At 46.3% G+C, this 16,113-nt stretch overlaps 1 protein-coding gene across 1 annotated transcript in view; it reads right to left on the bottom strand.

The window, feature by feature from the left end:
* SMC1B (structural maintenance of chromosomes 1B) overlaps window positions 1-16,113 on the bottom strand; it is a 197,669-nt gene that overhangs the window by 111,786 nt on the left and 69,770 nt on the right. Inside the window, exon 9 of the mRNA XM_073621917.1 lies at window positions 5,969-6,176. Within this exon, the coding sequence (XP_073478018.1) occupies window positions 5,969-6,176 (208 nt within the window). The remainder of the gene's footprint in view (window positions 1-5,968; window positions 6,177-16,113) is intronic.

Below are 16,113 nucleotides of genomic sequence, written 5' to 3'. Positions count from 1 at the left end.
CATGACTTTACATGGAGCCAGGGCCGGAGGAAGCATGCAGCTTGAAACACGGAGGCAAGACTGACAAGCATAAACAGATACATGCTCTTGACAGCCCCTGGTGGTGACTATAGGCATAGCAACATTTACTTTAAAGTGGTGTTCCGGCCGAAATTATACGTTTTAAATAAAAATACCCCTATAATACACAAGCTTAATGTATTCTAGTAAAGTTAGTCTGTAAACTAAGGTCTGTTTTGTTAGTTTATAGCGGTAGTTTGTTATTTTATAAACTTACAGCAGGCCGTGGCCATCTTAAGGGTGGGTATCTGAAGCCATAGCAACGGCAGTGTCAGAGGAAGTTGCCGCGCCTTCCCAGAAGGCATTGCAAACAGGAAATGATGCGATCGGCCATGGCCAGGGAGGAGGAAGTGAAAAATGAATACAGCAGATAAACAGTAGGTGCTGAGAAAAAAAAAAATACGTTTACAGTGCACAGTTTAATGAGGGATGCTGAAGAGTTGTAAAAGTGGGTGGAACTCCACTTTAAAGGAGAAAACCCACAAGAATTAGAAAAATCCCTTAGGAATCTCCCTTACCTTATCCAGCTGAAGGGTTCTGTGGTAACAGACCCAATCTTCACCTCTCACGGTGGGCTCCGTTAAAAAACCTTCAATGGCTGCCCCATTTCAACACTATCCCTGATCCAGTGATTTGGGCACGGTATGAAATCAAAACCTTAGGTGACATCGTGACCGATGAGAAGCTGATCAGCTTCAATGGCCTTAAGAGACGTAGGAACTTGCCCAACCGCATGTTCTTTAGATACGTTCAATTACGTCATGCTTACCAAGCCCAATTTCCGTGAGTTATTAGCATGGAGATGCACACAGTTGAGGTCTCCCTGAGAGCTCCCCGGGAGCAGGCACCGTTCTCTCCACCCTGTACTCTATTCTGGCGGGCCTGGACACGTCTAGGGTGTCTCAGCTGTTTTCGGTATGGCAAAGGGACATTCCGGAGATGGCTGACGATGACTGGGAGGAGGCCATTCAACAGTTTATTCCTACTGATGGTCTCGGCCAGGGATCGTTTGGTGCAGCTGAAATTCCTACACCGGGTTTACTACTCTCCAGAAAGGCTCGCTAGAATATACCCTGGTAGAGAGTCGTCATGCTATAGATGTAAAACTGAGACTGGATCCTTTTTCCATGTGGTGTGGACGTGCCCGCAGATTAGGTCCTTTTGAGCGGGGGTGGTGGGGCTCATAAACTCAGTGGGTAAACTGAACGTCACCTGTGAGCCGCTACCTTTACTACTTGGGATATGCGACACGCTAGAAGCCCCTCAATCCAAAAAGCTTTTTGTATTCTACGCGGCCTTCTACGCAAGGAAAGCGATCGCACTATACTGGAAACAAGCATATTCCACCCTCGATACAACAATGGCAGACCCTGATAGACTCGGCGCTCCCCTTATACAAGCTGACTTATATGGGACGTAACTGCCCCAAAAAGTTCGATAAAATTTGGGCAGGGTGGGTGAGTGAGCGGAGACTTCCCCTGGATTAGGACTCGGACAGCAACACGTAGCCAGACGGATATGGGAAGTGATGGGCTCTTGGTATAGGTGGGTTGGGTTGCACCCTTAGTGGACACTAATGGTATCCTTCCGATTACTCTCCCCCTCTTGCCTGACCCCATCCCTCCTTTGATTCTTCCTCTGTCCGTTTTGCTTCAACGTTAACTATCCTTTTACCACCTGTTTAATGTGCTGATGGGTTTACATAGATGTATCCCTGTGTATGGTCTTCAACCATTGTCTTCTGCTTAAAATGTATCTTACGGACTTAAAATGTAATGTAACACTTCCATATCTTTAATGTTTGAATACTAAGATTGTACCACTGCATACCTTTGTTCATGTTGAAACTTGAATAAACTTTTTCTCTGTTAAAAAATCTTCAGGGACTGGGGCCCCCTTTTTAATCGGGGGATCCACAGCCCCGGGCCTGTAAAAAGCACCCCGCCAGGAATATGGCTGAAAAAAACAAATACTGGATCCCGGGGTCCAGCTCTCTAAAAAGAGAAGCGTTACAGGCAAAACCTCGTTTCTTCGGACACGAGGCCCGGGTACCATTCAATTTGGTCTGGAAAAGACACTTTGAATGGATGCGGTTGCATGGCTTGCCCCAGAAAGGAATATTCCAGCAGAGCTCAGCACATCTTTAGACCCCTTTCACACTGAGCCGCCCTGGGCGTCAGCGGTAAAGCGGTGCTGCAGTGGCGCTTTGCCGGTGGTATAGCAGCGCTGCCCCATTGTTTTCAATGGGCAGGGGCGCTTTAGGAGTGGTGAGTTCACGGCTCCTAATGCGCTCCAAAGAAGCTGCTGGCAGGACTTTTCCTGACACCCTGCCAGCGCACCGCTCCAGTGTGAAAGCCCTCAGCCCACTTTTTAAAAATAACAAACATGTTATACTTACCTCCACTGTGCAGTTCGTTTTGCACAGTGTGGCCCCGATCCTCCTGTTCTGGGGTCCTTCGGCGGCTGTCTCGACTCCTCCCCGCAATAGCTAACCCCCCTCTGGGAAGCTCTATCCTAAGGGGGTTAGCTTGTTGGCGCCCTCCCTGTCATACACGCTGCGTCCATAGATAGAGTGTATGACTCGCTCCCGCCCCCCCGGCGGCCGCGTCATTGGATGTGACTGACAGCAGCGCTGCTATCAATCTATCCTATCTATCCAATCAACGGTCAGACTCCGTGGAGAAGAGGACGCTGGCGGACGCGCACAGCAGGTGAACGGGGCTCAGGTAAGTAAACGGGGGGCCGTCAATGCCAGGTGTTTTTTCACCTTAATGCAAAGGATGCATTAAGGTGAAAAAACACGAACATTTACAACTCCTTTAATACAGTTTTAAGAGCTGTAAACCAAGTGATACTAAACATACCCTATTTAATGCACATTATCCCCTCTCTTTCTGCATGTGGATGATGGCACTGTAATTATTTTTTCTTTTTTTTTTTACTAATCAGTATACAGCTGTCACATGACCTAGATCTTTCCTAGCCTGTCTGCAGGGAAACAGTGCCAGGGGAGCTTCTAGTCCTCTGCTGCTGGTCACATGTCCAAAACAAAAAACCTTTGGAATACAGTGTAAAAACAAATATTTGTTAAACAATTTTGTGGTGGCAGCATCATGCTGTGGGGGTGTTTTTCAGCTGCAGGGACAGGACGACTGGTTGCAATCGAGGGAAAGATGAATGCGGCCAAGTACAGGGATATCCTGGACGAAAACCTTCTCCAGAGTGCTCAGGACCTCAGACTGGGCCGAAGGTTTACCTTCCAACAAGACAATGACCCTAAGCACACAGCTAAAATAACGAAGGAGTGGCTTCACAACAACTCCATGACTGTTCTTGAATGGCCCAGCCAGAGCCCTGACTTAAACCCAATTGAGCATCTCTGGAGAGACCTAAAAATAGCTGTCCACCAACGTTTACCATCCAACCTGACAGAACTGGAGAGGATCTGCAAGGAGGAATGGCAGAGGATCCCCAAATCCAGGTGTGAAAAACTTGTTGCATCTTTCTCAAAAAGATTCATGGCTGTATTAGATCAAAAGGGTGCTTCTTCTAAATACTGAGCAAAGGGTCTGAATACTTAGGACCATGTGATATTTCAGTTTTTCTTTTTTAATAAATCTGCAAAAATGTCAACAATTCTATGTTTTTCTGTCAATATGGGGTGCTGTGTGTACATTAATGAGGAAAAAAATGAACTTAAATGATTTTAGCAAATGGCTGCAATATAACAAAGAGTGAAAAATTTAAGGGGGTCTGAATACTTTCCATCCTCACTGTATGTATATGTATATATACACACGTACATACACACACACATATACATTCATACACACACTCACTGGTCACTTTATTATTAGGTACACCTGTTCAATTGCTCAGTAACAAAAATTGTTAATCAGCCAATCACATGGAAGCAACTCAATGCATTTAGGCATCTACATGTGGTGAAGACGACTTGCTGAAGTTCAAACCGAGCATCAGAATGGGGAAGAAAGAGGATTTAAGTGACTTTTGAACGTGGCATGGTTGTTGGTGCCAGACAGGCTGGTCTGAGTATTTCAAAAACTGCTGATCTACTGGGATTTTCATGCACAACCATGTCTAGGGTTTACAGAGAATGGTCTGAAAAAGAGAAAATATCCAGTGAAAAGCACCAGTTGTGTGGACGAAAATGCCTTGTTGATGTCAGAGGAGCATGGGCAGACTGGTTTGAGATAATAGAAAGGCAACAGTAACTCAAATAACCACATGTTACAATCAAGGAATGCAGAATACCATCTCTGAATGCACAACAAATTAAACCTTGAAGCAGATGGGCTACAGCAGCAGAAGACCACACCAGGTGCCACTCCTGTCAGCTAAGAACAGGAAACAGACGTATGAGTGCTGCCAGCATTGCTGCAGAGGTTGAAGGGGTGGGGGTTCAGCCTGTCAGTGCTCAGACTATACGCCGCACACTGCATCAAACTGGTCCGCATGGCTGTCGTCCCAGAAGGAAGCCTCTTCTAAAGATGTACAAAAAAGCACGCAAACAGTTTGTTGAAGACAAGCAGACTGAGGACATGGATTACTGGAACCATGTCCTGTGGTCTGATAAACTTATTTGGTTTAGATGGTGTCAAGCGTGTCTGGCGGCAACCAGGTGAGGAGTACAAAGACAAGTGTGTCTTGCCTACAGTCAAGCATGGTGGTGGGAGTGTCATGGTCTGGGGGTGCATGAGTGCTGCGGCACTGGGGAGCTACAGTTCATTGAGGGAACCATGAATGCCAACATGTACTGTGACATACTTAAGCAGAGCATGATCCCCTCCCTTCGGAGACTGGGCCGCAGGGCAGTATTCCAACATGATAACGACCCCAAACACACCTCCAAGATGAGCACTGCCTTGCTAAAGAAGCTGAGGGTAAAGGTGATGGACTGGCCAAGCATCTCCAGACCTAAACCCTATTGGAGCATCCTCAAATGGAAGGTGGAGTAGTGCAAGGTCTCTAACATCCACCAGCTCTGTGATGTAGTCATGGAGGAGTGGAAGAGGACTCCAGTGGCAACCTGTGAAGCTCTGGGGAACTCCATGTCTGAGAGGATTAAGGCAGTGCTGGAAAATAATGGTGGCCACACAAAATATTGACACTTTGGGCCCAATTTGGACAGTTTCACTTAGGGGCGTACTCACTTTTGTTGCCAGCGGTTTAGACATTAATGGTTGTGTGTTGAGTTATTTTGAGGGGACAGCAAATTTACACTGTTATACAAGCTGTACACTCACAACCCTACATTGTAGCAAAGTGTAATTTCTTCTTTTCTATGCAAATTAAATATTTACAAAAATGTGAGGGGTGTACTCACTTTTGTGAGATACTGTAAATAATCAAATCTTTATTATTCTTTAGCAATACCAATGGTGTGGGCAGATTTCTGCCAGTCACAGGCTGTGTCACGCCCCTCCAGCCTGTATCTTAGAATAACAGGGAGGTGAAGACTCCATCATTCAAGATGTAATATCCCACCCCCATTGTGTTTAGCTGGTTAGTGGGCATAGAGGAAGTGGGAGGGGGCTGTCATTTACTACAGTATATACGCCACATGTTTGACTCTATAGTCACATGAGCTGCTCAGATGCGATAGGGAGGAAATGCTCAGGGTAGAAATAGACTGAAAACTGAGAATGTGCATTAGCTGCCAACACTTCTTTGCAAAATCCCCAACTGCAGTGGGGTCATGGAACAGCAAGCTCAACCAGGTGTTTTGAAGAATACAGAAAACGAATCTCACAGTGATCGAGTATGAACAGCATGTAATACAACATTTATTGATAGTTTTTAATGATGTGGGTGTAACGGCACTTTAACACTTTGAGAACGTTTAAAAAAAGTTAAATATTCTGGTCTCCACAGCCTATATACTTACCACAGAGTCTGGGTACATTCTTTTCACACTCTCCAAAATCTCCGCTTTCTTCTTCTGGCGAGTGCCTTCATGATAATCGATCCTGGCGTTCTGCAGCTCACTAACAGTTATGTTCAGCTCCTCATTTACCTCTGACATCCTCTGAGTACTGTATTCGATTTCACGAACGAGCTGTTCCTCCTGGTTCCTGTGCTCTTCAAGAGCATTGCTGAAAACAATTAGCAATCATATTCTTTAATTAAAGGCAGAAGTGAAGGAAACAGAAATCGCCTTTAGGGATAGCCCAAAGCCATATGGTTAATAATAACATTGGGATTTTGGTTCACCTGCAAAATCCTTTTCTTGGGACACGTCGGACTCCATATTCGTGACTATTTGAGTAATACTGCCATCTTCAGGTGAATTGACACAGACAAAAAAAAGGCAGGAATACACACTCATAACCCCTTCCAAGCTCAGCTAAGCCTTCGTTTTGAAGCAAGCAACAAGGAACAGCCAACAGAAGGATTTCAGTGTCCTGGGGATGTACTCCAAGAAAATAATTTTATAGGTAAACCAAAAATCCTAATTTCTTAATCATACGTACAATACAGGACACAGATGACTTCATATTCATGTGCTGGGATGTCCCAAACCACTGAACATGAGGGATGGGTAACAAAACCAAAAATGCCCAAAACCCAAGAAGTAGAATATGGGGGGGGGTCCCACTATAAATATGCCTGTGAGACCTTTTATCCAAAACTGGCATCCGCAGAGATATAAACATCTGATAGAACTTGGTAAAGATACAAAAAGGCGACCATGTAGCAGTCTTACATACCTTAACAAGAGAAGCTTGATACTGAACAGGCCAGGAAACAATAACACTCATGATGGAATGGGCTTTGACCGGGAAGGGTGGAACCTCGACACCATAGGCCTAAAAAATGAGCCACCTAAAAATAATGGGTTGAGAAGCAGCTTGACCCTTGCAAGGACCCACAGACAGAACAAAGAGGGAATCAGGCTGCTGAAATGAAGCTGTAGATAAGTAAACTCATACATCGTGAACATCAAAGAGTGAAGCACCTGCTTAGGATTAGGACAAAAAGATGGCACACAATGTCTTCAATCAATATGTAAATGGTTTGTCACGGCTCTCTAACTGCTACAGCTGCAGGACAGCCTGTTCTGTTGAAAACTTCAGACTTACTGGCAGGATCAACAAGTGAAAATAAGGGGAACTACCTGTGTGACACCCTGTAAAATAGTACTGTGAAGGAATGTGATGTAAATAATAATAATAATCTGAAAATGTCTATTTTCTTATGTGCATACATATTTTTCTCCTTACTCATTATATAAGTATACAGGTTTGCTCTGTTCCTATATTTTCTCAAAATGGCGGGTACCCCCTACATCCCACACATCAGAAGAACGCGGAACTGAAGACAAAACCAAGGACAGCCAAACCTCGTTATGAAGATTCTCCATCTTCTTTTCTATCCTAACCAATGAGATGTACCTATTAGACTAACATAGCAATGACGTATTTGTGTGTATAAAACATTAGCACCGCCTTGAATAAATCAGAAGTGTAAAAAGTAACGGGGCTGAGCGTGTCTCAGAGTGTTTACTTTTATATGCATGCATAGCCACACTTTCCAATTAGAGACAGCAGCAGATAACCTTGGGCTCGATTGGAGCTCTTAATCATTTCCATAACAGATGGTGCCGAAACCCGGGACCTCAGGCTACAGTCGAAGTCATACCGCGATAAGCATTCGAGCGTTAATTGAAAGATGAGAGGGGGTTTGCGCAGCCCTAACAACAGTACTGGTAAGTTAATTTATATTCTTACCACTGTACGACTTTCTTATCTTTCGGTTGACGGCTGGATTCTGTTGGTATGCTGAGACTGTCTTAGAGGCAGGTATTTCCTCACCTGAGGTTGTTTTAACGAACCTGCCAATGGGTTTCTGCTGTCTGTATTTGTTCACTGTCTGCCATTCTTTGGGCTGCGAAACTCAGCAGTCTAAAAGTGCTACATGTGTGTTCTCATCTCCAGATGAGCTGTCGGCCTCTGGAGCGAGATGGGTATTGTAGTAGACGGTTATAGGACAGGTTACTCATGGGTTTGTCGGACCTTTGAAGGAAATCTCAGCTGCTGGAGCCCCCCGCAGTCTGAAAGCGTTACAGATGTCTCACCCCCAGATGAGCTGTCGGCCTCTGGGAGTAACTGTAATGACGACCTTTAACTGGGTTTAAGGGGAGTTGTCTGCCCCTGAGGTTACCTTAGCCTGCTGAAATTTTGCAGTTTGAAGAGTGGCAGGTGTAATGTCCTGTCGTGAGTGTATTTGTGGTTTACTGTTTGCTATACACGAGAGGGGTTGGGGACTGGTTAAGGTCGGAGGGGGGGCTGCCCGGGGGATCTGTTGGGTCGCGGGCCGTTGCTCCTCGCTACCCCTGATGTGTTTGTTCTTGTTCTGAGATTAACCGTACATTACAGGGTTATAGCAGACAGTAGCAGCTAGGAGCGCAGTCTTATGTGCCCCCACCCAAGGAATTTGTTGATAAGGAACGCTGAGAAAAATATTAACCCCTTGGTTGTACGTATTCTCCTCTCAAGCCGTTAGTCGAGAAACAGAGAGAGAAAAGAAAGTGATATTGTAAAGAAAGTGATATTGTAAAGAATGTGATATTGTGACGAGAAGAAGATGTTGAAATAGTTAACAAAGTTGAATGAAGTGGCGAAAGTTATGTTGCTAAAGAAACAGGGAGAAAAATCCTGTGTGATAAAGAAAATTGGATAAAGGAAGTTAAGAAAGATGGCGACTGTATTCTGTATGTGTATCACAGAGTTGATGATACAGTATGTGAAATTACCACGCTATGTTGGAACTTGAAACAAAAGGAGGGGAGGGACAACACTGCCCTCCATCTAACAACCACTCCTTCCTCACCACCCAAGCACAACCCACTGTGACAACTCAGCCCGGCGGCCATCTTAGTGCACCCATGCCTTCACTTTCTACCCAGCCCAGTGCACTTCCTGCCGGCGGCCATCTTGGTACACCCAGTAAGCTCAAACAGCCTGTACCCAGCCCTCCCAGTTTTAAACAAGGATGGTTCGTACCACACATCTGTCTTCCCCAATACGGAAGCATCACATTCCCAGGCCGGATATGTTAATGATGAAGAAGCATCTGAGTGGGAAGCCCAACAGCAGGCAGCAAGGCCACCCACTGATTTAACCCCCAATCTGGCTCCGGACTCACAGTTCCGAGAGGATCTCAAACAGATGCTGGCAACCGTAAGGAGTAGTGCCCCTTGCCAGCCCCCGCCCCAACAACAGTCTCGGTTACCAGAAGGGGCACCAGTGATGTATGTCGCTTTTACTCCATCACAAGCAGAGGCCTTAGTGACAAGTCTGCCTGACCCAGAGAAGCAGCCAATTCCCTTCTACCACAGGATAGTGCAGATACAAGAAACTTACTCAGCTGCCTGGAGAGACTTGATCAGCCTATGCCAAATCAAAGCAGGACATGTCTTATGGCCAGTCATGCAGCCGGCCTTCAATGATGCCTGCCTGACAAGTGCCACTTCCTACGCCTCAGGAGTGGAGTTCTGTGCACAACTCCACGACTGGGCAAAGGAGAAGTTGACGGATCAGAAGACCACAATCCAAGATAATACTCAAGATAAAGGGGAGTCTGAAGAAGTATCATGCTAGACTCGTACAGGCCTTTGATGATCTGAGTTTATCCCACTATGAAAAGAGACACACACGTTTCCTGCGTGGGAGTGGATGGGTTGCCCCGCTCCAGTCCATTTGTAGAGCCACTCCAAGTGGGAACATTTCCTGATTTGCTTGCCAGATTTGTGGCGTCCTCTACATGTCCCTTGAATCTACTAGGAGCTGATGTGTTGTCCGGACTACAGGCCTCAATCAGGACACGCCTGAAGGGGGGATGAAGTTACATACTCCCCTATCTTTAGAAGACTAATCTGCTTTGTGTTCTCTGCCTCTCCTGATGACACTTAACCACTTGCCGACCGCCTAACGTAGATATACGTCGGCAGAATGGCACGGGCAGGCAGAATCACGTACCTGTACGTGATCTGCCTCCCGCGGGCGGGGGGTCCGATCGGACCCCCCCCCGGTGCCAGCGGCGGTTGGCATTTCACTGGGAGCGTTGGGAGGCGAGGGGGGGACCATCCGATCGTGGCCCCCCTCTCGCGATCGCTCCTAGCCAATCGGAATCCTCCCCTGCCTGTGTGTAGTTTCACACAGGCAGAGGATGTGATGTCATCTCTCCTCGGCTTGGCAGTTTCCGTTCCAGCGCCGAGGAGAGAAGACATGTAAGTGCACAAAACACAAACACACACAGTAGAACATGCCAGGCACATAAAACACCCCCGACCCCCCCCCCCCCGATCGCCCCCCAACCACCCCCCCCCGTCAAAAACTGACACCAAGCAGTATTTTTTTTTTTTTTTTTCCTGATTACTGATTGGTGTCAGTTTGTGACAGTTACAGTGTTAGGGCAGTGAGTGGTAGCCCCCTTTAGGTCTAGGGTACCCCCCTAATAAAGTTTTAACCCCTTGATCACCCCGTCACCAGTGTCACTAAGCGATAATTTTTCTGATCGCTGTATTAGTGTCGCTGGTGACGCTAGTTAGGGAGGTAAATATTTAGGTTCGCCGTCAGCGTTTTATAGCGTCAGGGACCCCCATATACTATCTAATAAATGTTTTAACCCCTTGATTGCCCCCTAGTTAACCCTTTCACCACTGATCACCGTATAAGTGTTAGGGGGGGGCTGGTTAGTTCGTTTATTTTTTATAGTGTCAGGGCACCCGCCGTTTATTACCGAATAAAGGTTTAGCCCCCTGATCGCCCGGCGGTGATATGCGTCGCCCCAGGCAGCGTCAGATTAGCGCCAGTACCGCTAACACCCACGCACGCAGCATACGCCTCCCTTAGTGGTATAGTATCTGTACGGATCAATATCTGATCCGATCAGATCTATACTAGCGTCCCCAGCAGTTTAGGGTTCCCAAACACGCAGTGTTAGCGGGATCAGCCCAGATACCTGTTAGCACCTGCATTTTGCCCCTCCGCCCGGCCCAGCCCACCCAAGTGCAGTATCAATCGATCACTGTCACTTACAAAACACTAAACGCATAACTGCAGCGTTCGCAGAGTCAGGCCTGATCCCTCCGATCGCTAACCGTTTTTTTGGTAGCGTTTTGGTGAACTGGCAAGCACCAGCCCCAGGCAGCGTCAGGTTAGCGCCAGTACCGCTAACACCCACGCACGCACCGTACACCTCCCTTGGTGGTATAGTATCTGATCGGATCAATATCTGATCTGATCAGATCTATACTAGCGTCCCCAGCAGTTTAGGGTTCCCACAAACGCAGTGTTAGCGGGATCAGCCCAGATACCTGCTAGCACCTGCGTTTTGCCCCTCCGCCCAGCCCAGCCCACCCAAGTGCAGTATCGATCGATCACTGACACTTACAAAACACTAAACGCATAACTGCAGCGTTCGTAGAGTCAGGCCTGATCCCTGCGATCGCTAACAGTTTTTTTTGTAGCGTTTTGGTGAACTGGCAAGCACCAGCGGCCTAGTACACCCCGGTCGTAGTCAAACCCGCACTGCAGTAACACTTGGTGACGTGGCGAGTCCCATAAGTGCAGTTCAAGCTGGTGAGGTGGCAAGCACAAGTAGTGTCCCGCTGCCACCAAAAAGACAAACACAGGCCCGTCGTGCCCATAATGCCCTTCCTGCTGCATTCGCCAATCCTAATTGGGAACCCACCGCTTCTGCAGCGCCCGTACTTCCCCCATTCACATCCCCAACCAAATGCAGTCGGCTGCATGAGAGGCATTTTCTTTATGTCCTCCCGAGTACCCCTACCCAACGAACCCCCCCCAAAAAAGATGTCGTGTCTGCAGCAAGCGCGGATATAGGCGTGACACCCGCTATTATTGTCTCTCCTGTCCTGACAATCCTGGTCTTTGCATTGGTGAATGTTTTGAACGCTACCATTCACTAGTTGAGTATTAGCGTAGGGTACAGCATTGCACAGACTAGGCACACTTTCACAGGGTCTCTCAAGATGCCATCGCATTTTGAGAGACCCGAACCTGGAACCGGTTACAGTTATAAAAGTTAGTTACAAAAAAAAGTGTAAAAAAAAAAAAAAAAAAAAAAAACACAAACAAAAATATAAAATAAAAAATAATAGTTGTCGTTTTATTGTTCTCTCTCTCTCTATTGTTCTGCTCTTTTTTACTGTATTCTATTCTGCAATGTTTTATTGTTATTATGTTTTATCATGTTTGCTTTTCAGGTATGCAATTTTTTATACTTTACCGTTTACTGTGCTTTATTGTTAACCATTTTTTTGTCTTCAGGTACGCCATTCACGACTTTGAGTGGTTATACCAGAATGATGCCTGCAGGTTTAGGTATCATCTTGGTATCATTCTTTTCAGCCAGCAGTCGGCTTTCATGTAAAAGCAATCCTAGCGGCTAATTAGCCTCTAGACTGCTTTTACAAGCAGTGGGAGGGAATGCCCCCCCCCCCCCCCCCAACGTCTTCCGTGTTTTTCTCTGGCTCTCCTGTCTCAACAGGGAACCTGAGAATGCAGCCGGTGATTCAGCCAGCTGACCATAGAGCTGATCAGAGACCAGAGTGGCTCCAATCATCTCTATGGCCTAAGAAACCGGAAGCTACGAGCATTTTATGACTTAGATTTCGCCGGATGTAAACAGCGCCATTGGGAAATTGGGAAAGCATTTTATCACACCGATCTTCGTGTGGTCAGATGCTTTGAGGGCAGAGGAGAAATCTAGGGTCTAATAGACCCCAATTTTTTCAAAAAAGAGTACCTGTCACTACCTATTGCTATGATAGGGGATATTTACATTCCCTGAGATAACAATTTAAATGATTTAAAAAAAAAAAAAAAAAAAATGAAAGGAACAGTTTTAAAATAAGATAAAAAAAATAATAATAATAATAAAGGAAAAAAAAAAAAAAAAAAAAGCACCCCTGTCCCCCCTGCTCTCGCGCTAAGGCGAACGCAAGCGTCGGTCTGGCGTCAAATGTAAACAGCAATTGCACCATGCATGTGAGGTATCACCGCGAACGTCAGATCGAGGGCAGTAATTTTAGCAGTAGACCTCCTCTGTAAATCTAAAGTGGTAACCTGTAAAGGCTTTTAAAGGCTTTTAAAAATGAATTTTGTTTGTTGCCACTGCACGTTTGTGCGCAATTTTAAAGCATGTCATGTTTGGTATCCATGTACTCGGCCTAAGATCATCTTTTTTACTTCATCAAACATTTGGGCAATATAGTGTGTTTTAGTGCATTAAAATTTAAAAAAGTGTGTTTTTTCCCCAAAAAATGCGTTTGAAAAATCGCTGCGCAAATAAAAATAAAAATGGCAGAGGTGATCAAATACCATCAAAAGAAAGCTCTATTTGTGGGAAGAAAAGGACGCAAATTTCGTTTGGGTACAGCATTGCATGACCGCGCAATTAGCAGTTAAAGCGACGCAGTGCCGAATTGTAAAAAGTGCTCTGGTCAGGAAGGGGGTAAAACCTTCCGGGGCTGAAGTGGTTAATGAAGCAAAAACTTCAAGTTCAATACTGCAGGAAGTACTTGACAGAATCCCTGCGTGCCTATGGTCCACAGGACCGGAAGACAACGGTCACTTAAAGGTGCCACCAGTTTCAGTCAAGCTAAAAGAGGGCGCTTCATTGCCCCGGAAACCACAATAACCCCAAGAAGAGAACCCCTAAAGAAGAACCAGGTACCTGCTGTGGATGCCTTTGACTGCAAAATACCTCACAGAGGTGGACCTTACAAACGTTTTCTTCAGTGTCCACCCTCACCCCTCCTGCTGGTACCTTTTCACATTCATCCACGGAAAGAAACGGCAACATACCTAAACAGTTGTGCCACAAGGGGCACAGAACTTTCCAAACCAGTTTGCAAAAGCTATGGCTATCATCCTTGACACATGACAAGAGGAACACCCGGAAGTGATTTTCTTCCAATATGTTGATGACCTTCTCCTTTGTGCAGCTGACTTACCCCTGTTGAAGTCACCTCAGAAAGCCTGTTGTGCTATCTTGCCAACCAGGGCTGCAGAGCCTCAAAGCCCAAATTGCAGTGGTGCTCAACACCTGTCATTTTCCTTGGACTAATTTCCTAGTGCAGAGCATGGATTCCAGAAGCCTTCCTACTGATGCTCTGCAATCAGACCCTTCCAGATGTCTCCTGAAGAAATATCTAAGTTTGAGGCCCTCATGTGTGCCATCTCAGGCGCTAGGGCTCCCAGACTACGACAAAACGCTCAAGCTCTTTGTATCCGAACGTCTGGGACATGCTGCAGGTGTACTCACCCAATCACACGGCATCAGCCTACGCCCCATAGGATATTATTCCTGTCGGCAGGATGTGGAAGCAAGAGGAGGCCTATTGTGTCTGCGAGCTGGCTTTGCTACACAAGCCTTGCTTGAAAAAAATTTTGAACTTGGTCCTCAGACACTGCCTCGTTCTGCTTGCTCCCCATGACGGTGTTGCCATATTCAACCAGGATCCAGCCAAAACACTTGTCCACTACCAGACACTTGAGACTCCTGTGTTTCCTCCTACTGGACAGCATTACTCTATTAAGTTGTCAAACACTGAACCCTACCACCCTTCTTCCACTTCTCGAGGGGGGAAAGGAGGAGGAGCCAACAGTCATATGGACTCAAGATATGCTTTCAGCATTGCCCATGATTATGGTGTTATCTAGGACAGAGGATTCCTGAGAGCTGCAGGAACACCTGTGAAAACTTGATTGATGCCTTGCTTCTCCCAACCCAAGTGACTATTCTGAGTAAAGCACACGACAAAATGAACTCAAAGGAAGCTTGTAGCAATCATCTAGCCAATTCAGCTGCCAGACAGCTGGTGGTCCACGGGAAGTGGACAGCAGGGTGGTAGAAGAAGACCACCCCGTGCTTACCTTACAGACTTTCCCAGTGGACAGAGTTTATCTAAAAGAACTACAGGAAACAACAAGTCCGGATAAGAAGGAAAGCTGGAAACGGAGAGGAGCAACTCTCAGAAATGGACTATTCGAGTGCAACAAGAAGCCTTGTCTACCCAGGAGTATGTACCCAGCCGTGGTGCAATGGGCACATGGAGCTGCCCACTTGACAAAGACTTTTATGAACTCTCTTATCAACAAGTGTTGCACCAAGAGTTACTCCACTGACTGACAACTTCTGCAGATAATGCATTATCTGCACCAAATGTAACCCAGGATGCACAGAAGAAGCACAGAAGAAGCACAGAAGAAGCACAGAAGAAGCACAGAAGAAGCACCTGGCAAAAGCCCTATACCCCATTCCAGAGGATGCAAATTGATCATTCTCAAGTGCCAAGAAGTGGAAGATTCGAAAACGCCCTAGTGGAAGTGGTCATGACTGCCAGGACCACAGCTAAGAAACTACTGAGTGAGATAGTATGTAGATTTGGGGTCCCAGAGGTGATATTGAGAGATCAGGGACCAGCCTTAACAGCAACCCTTACAAAAGAGATTTGGGCAGTACTGGGGGTTCAGTTGGCACCACACATCCCATACCACCCTCAAAGTAGCGGGAAGGTAGAAAGGATGAATGGGACACTAAAAACAGGATGTTAAAGATGGCCCAAGAGACTAACATGAGTTGGCCAGACAGCCCATTGCCCTGTTCAGTGTCAGACACACCCCCGGGGGAAACATGCCCTATCCCCTTATGAAATTTTGTTTGGTTCAGCTCCCAGACTTGGTTGTTACTTTCCACAACAGTTACAGTTGCAGTCTGATGTGTTGACTAATTATGTAACCACTTTATCACGAGAATTAACCTGAATGCATGTCCAGATGTTTTCTTCCATTCCAGATCCTGAATTAGATACAGGAACACACCAACTACTGTCTGGAGATCCTTGAGCCAAGATATGATGGTCCATTCCAAGTTTTGCTGACCACAGCCACCTCAGTCAAGTTGACCAGGAAGAACACCTGAATGCACGCTTATCACTGCAGGAGAGCGTGTTTTCGGGTGCTGCATATCCTTTTTCCAGTTGGATCTAGAGGGAATCTG

The sequence above is a fragment of the Aquarana catesbeiana genome, linkage group LG03, assembly GCF_042186555.1.
Source record: "Aquarana catesbeiana isolate 2022-GZ linkage group LG03, ASM4218655v1, whole genome shotgun sequence".
Classification (NCBI taxonomy): Eukaryota; Metazoa; Chordata; class Amphibia; order Anura; family Ranidae; genus Aquarana; species Aquarana catesbeiana.
The sequence above is the reverse complement of the archived record's forward strand: the minus strand, read 5'-3'. Positions and strand labels throughout refer to the sequence as shown.